This window comes from Panicum hallii, chromosome 9 (assembly GCF_002211085.1).
Source record: "Panicum hallii strain FIL2 chromosome 9, PHallii_v3.1, whole genome shotgun sequence".
Classification (NCBI taxonomy): Eukaryota; Viridiplantae; Streptophyta; class Magnoliopsida; order Poales; family Poaceae; genus Panicum; species Panicum hallii.
This window is the reverse complement of record NC_038050.1, coordinates 7,689,750-7,698,841: the sequence shown is the minus strand read 5'-3', so window position 1 is coordinate 7,698,841 and position 9,092 is coordinate 7,689,750. Positions and strand designations below refer to the sequence as shown.

Sequence of the window (9,092 nt, the reverse complement as noted above, 5' to 3'; positions counted from 1 at the left end):
AAGACGAAGAACGTGAATTGGATGAAACAATGAATGTCGATTCGTCTGATGATGACGATGATGTGCCTGAAGAATGGGTAAGCAGCAACTTCAGTCATCTTGTCGTAGATGAGAGATCTAGCGTGCCTCCGTAATGTATACAAAAGAGTATGGCGAATAAATCTTGTATTTGAAAAAAATCTAAATTTTAAATAGTTTGTAAAATATAAATTCCAACAAAACATAACAAAAAATAAGCAAAAAATATCAAAAGCAACCTCCCGCCCACTGGCCGGGCGGGAGGCTTGCCAAATTCGCGAGACTCCAAAAAACCTTTGAATCACATTTCGAAGGGACAAATACAAAAAACTGAAACCCCATGCTCTTCAGAAAATTTATGGCTTTGAAGAATATAGATTACATGATCCCTAGGAAGAAAATCTGGCTTATACTCATATATTGTGAAATAAGTAGTAGTGAAAGTGCATCTATGCGACTTTGAAAAGTGAAAGTATTGATGATTTTGAATGGTAGTATCATATAACTTGCAGCACAACAGCATCACATGTCTTGAGCAAATGCAATTATCCATATCTTAATGAAGGGAAATATTCACGTGGCGGCGATGGACGGGGCGGGGCGGCGGGCGTCGTGGGGCGGGAGACGGGGGTGGGATGGGGCTGAGAGTCAGATGGGTTGGGGAGATTAGAACGAATCATTTTTTTATAGCCAGTGGTATTGGGTAATTTTTTACCCTAAAAGCCAATGAAAGTAGGGGGAAGATGCTTTTACATTTGTACTATGGTAAAAGCTACTTTTAGGCAAAAACACCTAGGGCCACGCTCTTTGGTTGACTTTTGCAAAAGTAAAAGCAGGTTGGAAAGTCCAACCAAACATATCCTTAGCATCGCAGGAGGTCTACCTTCAGTTCACAAGCAGCTCGCTTCCTCCCCGCCGCCGTCTTTGACAGCTCCCGCTATTGCTGCCAGATCCACCATTAACCGACCGACTACGACAGTTTCCTCACACTCCCCGATCTCATACCTAGCCCACCGGTTATCTTCCTGACCACCAGCGGCCGGAGACTCCGCTGCCTCGCCGCGCCCCCTCAACCCCGCCACCAGACCTCCCTGCCACCCCCGACCTCCTTCTATATGCGGTGGTGCTAGATTCCGCAACCCCAACAGGTTCCGCTCCCTGAATCTGATGGATGTTGTGAGGAGGAAGATGAACAGTGGTACGAGCCCACCTGCAACAACAAATGAAAAGGTTTCAATTTTTGGAATGAGATATTTACAGAGCCCTATGCAACGAGTTCGCTGGCATCCGCGCACGTGACTCCTAATATTCGCGGACTAAGGTGAGGTGATAGTCGAAGGGGCAAATTGGACACTCTTCGTTGATCAAAGTCGAGATGAGCGGTCCGGGCCTTTTGTCGAATCCAGTCCAGCGTTCTTCTAGCTACAAGTTGGGCCGAGAGTCCAACAAGGAGCCCAACTGACGAAGACAGTGCTGGTCTATCATCTATGCTCAGTCCAAGGTCTATGCTTTGTTGACTCTTTTTGGAAAAAAAAAACTTTCACACTGATTGCAGATCGGTACTCGGTTTAAAGTAGTATTTCAAATTTAAGTTCAAACCTTCCATGAACATACACATTAATTCATAAAACTCAAATTGACCGTCAAAGAATTTCACCGCAGTCACCGTGGTACATTGTCGCTAAGCCTACCCATGTTCACTTTTAGGTGCCACTGTGCGAGCTAGAAGCGCCATTTTCAGGAACCAAGCAAGGTGGACACGGATGACACTGACATCCCCGGATCTTCCTAATCCGGAAGCGCACACCAAACAGATCAAACCATCAGCATCAGCAAAGTGCCACCCATGTCTCCATCAGCTTGGATAACGCCCTGGCGGCTCCAAACCGCATTCTCCGGTCGCTGCAACTTCTTCAGAGCTACCATTCCTAATGGCCAACCCCTCTAGCGACGTTCCGATAGGTCAACAGCTCACTGGAAAGCAAAAGCTAGATGGTGCTGCCACTGGCAAGAGAAGGGGGCACGAGGTTTGCATTAGTCTCTCGATGCATGTAGAACCAGCTCTTGAACCGGAGGATGAGGCGGTGCGAGTGCGAGACTGCATGCGTTATTCAGATGAAGCTAGCTCGCCAACCGCAGCTAACAAAACAGAAAAGAAAGGGCGGGGAAGCTGATGGATCCGCTTGCTACCGCTCTTGTTTTCCTACCTAAAAGCCCCGTCAGGGCAGCTACCAAACTGGGAGTCTCGGCTTTACCACACCAAACTGGGACAAAGAACCATATGAGATATTCAGAGCAACGGCTTTGGACCAAAGAAGAGAAGGGAAAGTTTGGTAGTAGTAATGTATCCGTAAGGAGGCAAGAGGATCGGATTTTATATCAATTGAATATCTTATTTTCTACAAAAAATAAACCTTTTGAGCTCTAAATGACGACACTGTACCTAGACACTTATTTTTCTGATCAGGCTTTCAGAGTTTGTTTTTGCAGTCAGCTGTACACTATTGAGGTGAGGATGCCGGTTCTAACTCTTGCTTCCAAAACTTTGTTTGAGAGAAGCTACAGGAGCCAAGATGAAGTAGCCAAATGTTTGGACGCTCCGGCAACATTTTGCCCCAACTAAAGGCGTGATTTTGAGGTATTTACATGAATTTAAATTTCACTGAAGAGACACGATAATGTGTGTAAGGATTATCTTCAGGCAAACATGTTGGGGATAACCTCTTTAGGCAAGGTGCTTGGTCCAAATGTTGGGAATGGCAACTACAAGCATGATCCTCGCAAAAAAAAAATGCAAAGGAGGACGACCTTCAGCCCTTGAGGTGTCTCTCTTTTTTCCTTTTGAAATGAACAGATGTTGATTAAACATAGAAGCCATATATAGAAAATAGTTGCAAATAATGGTGGTTGATGCTCCTTCATAGACTTTTGTGCGTGCTAGATGTGGTCAGCGTTGAAGCTACACTCATTTGTAAAAATGTATCCGTTGGTGTTCTCTTTTCTTCAAAACACAATGACACTCATATGCATGCATGTAAAATCTACACTACGAGCATCTCCAAAAGACTTAAGTCAATAAATCTCGGAATTGACGAAGTCACCATAGACACCTTGCTGTCAACGAGCACGTCGCTAGAACTAAAAGAATAGCGCCAATTAAATTCTAAAATAAATTAGAAAAAATACGAACAACTGTGTCAAGTCGTGACCTAGGATCCACTAGAAGGAATCTCACTAGCTCTTATAACGTGGTATGTTGAGACCCAATTGCAATTTTGTGCCAAATTTGGAGATAAGTTAGTTAACCTTCAATGCATTGTCTATAATAGTAGGTGTAATTACCCCTATCATTTTATTTTTAATATATTTTTTAAAAGGAAAAGCTATGTTACACTTGGGATTTGGCTCTGCTCGCAACACTCCAATCTTTTTATTTACTCTAATCTTAACCCTTCTCTCCAACTCCAGCGGAATCAGCTTTCCTCTGCTCTATCTTTGAGGAGATGAAGTCTCTCGGATAAGTTAGGGCACTCTGGGGGTTAGGATCAATTAGGGAATGGGAAATGAGAATAGAGGATTTAGAGTTTTAGAGGGAAGGCTGGGGAAGAAAGTTTGGCACGATGGTGAATCGAAGATGGGGAGGGTTGTGGTAACAAAAACTCACTCCGGTGGAATAGCATGTGGTGGGGAGTTCTGGCGGCTTTGGCGATGGGTGCTACCGTAGATGAAAGGAGGAGGGTGAAGTTGGGGTGTCAGGGCTTGGTTTAGCTGCCAAGACTGAAGGAAGATGATGGTTAGAAGAAAAAGGAAACTAGTTTCATAAAATATTGATAGAGACTCAAAAGTTCAAAGTTCAAGCGTGGAAGAGAAAAGGTAAAATACTCAAATATAGAGTGAACATAGAAAACTATATCAATTGTTTTTATCATTTGGTAAGGTTATATGAAGCCACCAACAAATCCCATTCCTTGTTACATAGTTGATGGATCCACAGTCGATCCAGTGATATGACATATGTTGCTGCTTAGTCACCGGACCGCCCAACGGCTAGGTCGTGTGGGACTACCTTTTTTTTATTTTAATTGGAAAACAACTGAATTGGAAATCGAGCTTAACTCGTGACGATTAGAACGTAACATAGTAAAACATGAAACCGAATAACTGATGCAGCTGGTGGTGGAGGGTCGTGGTGAGAGAAACACACTTTGGATGGTTAGCGTGACGGTGGAGAGTGATGGTGGTTGGAGATGAGATCACCGGAGGGGAGGAGGAAGGTGGGACGGGGTGTCAGTGGACTGGCTTCATACCTATGAATGAAGGAAAGAGATGGTTAGAGGAATAAAAAACTAGATGAAGTAGAATGGAGGAGAATTGTTGAATAGAAATATTAATAAAGATCGAAAAGCTTAAAATTCAAGCACGGGAAAGGAAATATGAATTATTTAAGTGTAGTATAGATGGAAAAACAAGCCATGCCAGTTGGTACATATGCATAATGTGTAAGGTTACGTGAAGTCATCTAATAATTCCATTGTTGGCTGCACCATCTGTAGATCCATCAACTGATTCAATTTCTCTATCCTACTTTAATATATTTTCTACTTTACAATCTCTTTGGCAGGGCTCCAAAACCGGCTCCACGTGAAGCCTTGCCAAAGGGGGTGCTCCACAACCGGCTTCGGCTCCAAAGCCTCGGAAAGCCCGGTGACTGGAGCTGTTTGGGCGAGGCGGAGACAAAACGTGGCTCCATCCGGCTCCGCCTCACCCTTTCCAGCCTTGCCCTCAGGTGGGGCCCGCTGGGGACGCGGTGGATGACGTCGGCGCCCGCGGCAGCAGAGAGAGGAGGAGGACGGAGGTGCCTGCGGCGGCCGAAGGCGGGAGGGAGGGCGAGGAGCGCGCAACTGGGGCAGGGTGGAGGCGCCTGCGGCGGTGCGGGTCACGGAACAGGGGGCGAAGGCGGCGCCCGTGCGGGCCTGCGCTGGAGCTGGGTGACGGCGGCGCGAGCGAGGTGGCATGCGGGGGAGGCACCGGCGGGGCAGCCGGCGCAGGCGGTGATAGCGGCCAAGGCGAGGCAGCCACAGGCGCGGGGGCGATGGTGGTGCGGACGAGGCAGTCTGCGGGGGTGAGGCAGCGGCGTGGAGAGAGGCGGCCTGGATCTGTGGAGATGGGCGGCGCGCTGGAGAGGGGCCCGGCGGAGGGGAGGAGGGGTGTCGAATGGAAGAGGATGTAAAAAGAAAAGGGGAGAGAAAAAGAAATTGAGAGGAAAAAATAAAAAAGGGAAAAGAAGGAAAAGGTAAAAAGAAAATATAGGGAAGGGTAATTTAGACATTTACAACTTCAATCCAACGGGTGAAGCCATTTTACCAAATATTTTACAAAACGGCTTCTTCTTTACCAAAGAAACCGCTTCACAGAAGAAATCGGAGCCAAAGAAACCGCTTCACACAAGAAATCGGAGCCGGAGAGAAGCCGAAGCTTTGAGTCGCTGAAGCACGTCCAACGGCGAGATTGCTTGGGACCATATTTTCCTTTTATTTTATTTTTTAATTGAAAACAGCTGAACGGAAAAACAAACTTGCCCCCACCTGATGCCGTGAAACGTGAAAACTAAATAATTGAGGCTGCACAGCTGCAGACCTCCAGTGCACCTGAAAGCCTGCGGAAGCGCGAGGGACGCGAGCTACATAAACGGAGCCCCACTCCTGCGTTTCTTCCTCCGACCGCTTCACTGCAAGCGTCGCCGCCCCTCTCCCTCCCTCGGTCCTCCTCGCGCGGCGAGGAGGTAGCCAGCTAGGCTAGGCCGGCCGCCGCCATGTCCCCCGTGAAGGCCGAGGACCTGGTGCCGCACCCCGTCAAGGAGCAGTTCGCCGGCGTCGACTACTGCATCACCAGCCCCCCGCCATGGCGTACGTTACTGCCACCACCGTACCTGCTTTGATTTTCCTTGATCTGATCTTGTTGCTGTGGGCGACGATGGCGGTCGATGCTGTTGCTGCCGTGCGTGAGCTCTGACCCCGATTGCTGCTCCGTTGCAGTGACGACGGTGCTCGTGGCCTTCCAGCACTACCTGGTCATGCTCGGCACCACCGTCCTCATCGCCACCATCCTCGTCCCGCTCATGGGCGGCGGCCATGTAAGCCTACCGCCTCACTCCTCCGTTCCCCCCTTCCGTTTGCTTGGTGATCGACGAGCACTGACGAGCGCGACACGGTGGACGCAGGCTGAGAAGGCGATCGTGATCCAGACCATCCTCTTCCTCGCCGGGATCAACACGCTCCTGCAGGTCCACTTCGGCACGCGGCTCCCCGCGGTGATGGCCGGCTCCTACACCTACATCTACGCGACCACCGCCATCGCCCTCAGCCCGCGATACCTGATCATCATCGACCCTCTCGAGGTCCGTGCCGCACCGCACATCAACCCTCTCTCCTCTTTTCTGCAGCGTGACTGATCTGATCTGATCCTGATCGACGGCTCGACGCCGTCCGTATCTCTCTTCAGAGGTTCGTGTTCACGATGAGGTCGCTCCAGGGCGCGCTGATCATCGCCGGCGTCTTCCAGGCCGTCATCGGCTTCTTCGGCATATGGAGAGTCTTCATAAGGTCTTGCTACGACTCCTCTTGCCACTCCCTCCGTCCATGTCGTCTCTGTATTCTTGCTTGCTCTTGCACTGACGCTGTCGCTGTCGCTGTGCCGCCGTGCGTGTCAGGTTCCTGAGCCCCCTCGCGGCGGCCCCCTTCGTGACGCTCTCGGGGCTGGGGCTCTTCTACTTCACGTTCCCCGGGGTGAGCTCGTCGGCGCGGCAGGGCAATCTCCTCCTCTTTCGCCAGTGCAGCTCGCTTATCCGTCTGGATTCTTCTTCCCTGCAGGTCGCCAAATGCATCGAAGTGGGTCTCCCCGCCCTTGTTCTCCTGGTGCTCTTCGCAGAGGTAACAGACGAGACCACCGTGCCGTACGGCGCCATGGCATCAGCAGTATCTGACGGCCATTTCTTCGCCCTTGCAGTACGCCGCCCATTTCTTCGTGAAGGGGAGCTTCGTGTTCGGCCGGTGCGCCGTGCTGGTGACCATTGTCATCGTGTGGGTCTACGCCGAGATCCTGACGGCCGCCGGCGCCTACAACGAGAGGGGTCCCGTGACGCAGTTCAGCTGCCGCACCGACCGGGCCGGGATCATCCAGGGCTCACCCTGGTAGGCCAATCGTTCCCACGGCCGATGTGTTCTGCTTGGTTTTGCTTCTGGGTTGCTGTGCTCCGAGCTGATAATGTGTTCGATTGTGTGTTCTGCTCTGAGCAGGGTCAGGTTTCCCTACCCGTTCCAGTGGGGGTACCCGATTTTCTGCTTCCAGGATTGCTTGGCCATGATGGCTGCTGCTTTTGTGTCGCTTGTTGAGGTCTGCTCTTGATGCTATCATGTCACCGAGTTCTTTTATTTTCAGCAACAAGGCACATCCTAGTAATACAGCATTTCATCCCTGAAGCTTCTATTCAGTAAACAATGGCAAAAATCAAGCAGAATAGTTAAGCATATACGCACGATCCTCCGAAAAAATAATTGGGAATCTTGAACAGTAATTTTGCTTGTTCTAAGACCGATCAATGGGTCCCTAAAAATACCCTGATTTTACTCAAATACTGAGCAACTTTCCTTGCAGTCCACCGGCACCTTAATCGTGGTGTCAAGATACTCAGGCGCAACATTCTGCCCACCTTCAGTGTTCTCACGTGGAATCGGCTGGGAGGTAAAATACGAATAAAAAAATGTTCAGTTCTGCTGACTGTCTTTTACATGGATTACACTAACTGAAATGCAACTTCCAAAATACATCAGGGCATATCCATCATACTGGACGGGATGTGTGGTACATTGACAGGCACAGCAGCTTCAGTGTAATGCACTCTACCCTTTATCTGCTGATATTTTATCTAGTGAACCAGTTCAAACTGAAATATTTTGAAGTAACCTGTTTTCGTTGCTTTCAAAGTGAGAATGCAGGTCTGCTGGCATTGACGCGAGTTGGAAGCCGGCGAGTTATAAAGATCTCAGCCTTGTTCATGATTTTCTTCTCGTTGTTTGGTAGGCTATCTCATTCTCTGAAATTTGTAGTGCTATATCAGTCTTCAATGTTTCATGGTTGCGACTTTGCCTGACTCATATGACCTGCAGGGAAATTTGGGGCACTTCTTGCATCTATTCCATTGCCACTTTTCTCCGCACTGTACTGTGTCCTCTTTGCTTATTCAGGTTAGCCTTATGGTCCCAGCCCATATCAGTTTTACATTTACCCCGTGATACTATGTACCCTGGAGTTTTAATATCATGTTTTGTTGATCTGAACTTGCTTTCTGCTTGACACAGTTGGTGCAGGCATCTCCCTACTTCAGTACTGCAACCTCAACACCCTGAGAACAAAATTCATACTCAGCATCTCCTTGTTCCTGGGACTGTCCATTCCACAGTACTTCCGAATCTATGAGATGTTCTTTGGCTTCGGGCCAGTTCACACCCATTCGGTTGCGGTAAGCGCACTTGACATGATTGTGACAAACAAATTCCTCTAGTCTTCATACTCTGATCATTTTCTCATCTTGATATTGCAGTTCAATGTGATCGTCAACATCATCTTCTCCTCGCCGGCGACAGTGGCCGCCATACTCGCCTACCTCCTGGACTGCACCCACCTGTACTGGGACGCTAGTGTGAGGAAGGACAGGGGCTGGCACTGGTGGGAGAAGTTCAAGTCCTACAGGCATGACTCTAGGAGCGAGGAGTTCTACGCTCTGCCTTATGGCCTGAGCAAGTACTTCCCGTCGTTTTAGGATGTCGAGAGGAAGATGATGATGTTCTATGTGACTGATGGAAAGTAGAAACTAAACATTAATTCAGGGCCATAGAACCAGTTTAATATCCCCTATCAAACAGTTGGGAGGGAGCTAGAAGTTTTGCTATAAAGCATCTTGGATGATGAACTATTGTACTTTCTGGGATACTAGGATGCTATTGCTGCCATCAACCAAGGGGAGATTTTGCAATAATTCAGTCACTAGTTTTTTTCTTCAGAGTCTCTATTTGAAA

The 9,092-nt window shown here is 48.7% G+C and overlaps 1 protein-coding gene across 1 annotated transcript; it reads left to right on the top strand.

Moving 5' to 3' along the window:
• Positions 1-5,723: 5,723 nt before the first annotated feature.
• Positions 5,724-9,072, top strand: LOC112878058 (nucleobase-ascorbate transporter LPE1). The gene is made up of 14 exons (XM_025942455.1): positions 5,724-5,924; positions 6,054-6,151; positions 6,239-6,415; positions 6,520-6,620; positions 6,728-6,803; positions 6,888-6,947; positions 7,024-7,208; positions 7,314-7,410; positions 7,672-7,758; positions 7,848-7,906; positions 8,002-8,093; positions 8,184-8,261; positions 8,376-8,536; positions 8,618-9,072. The coding sequence occupies exons 1-14, from the start codon at positions 5,831-5,833 to the stop codon at positions 8,834-8,836; spliced, it is 1,584 nt and encodes a 527-aa protein (XP_025798240.1). The 5' UTR covers positions 5,724-5,830; the 3' UTR covers positions 8,837-9,072.
• Positions 9,073-9,092: the final 20 nt, after the last annotated feature.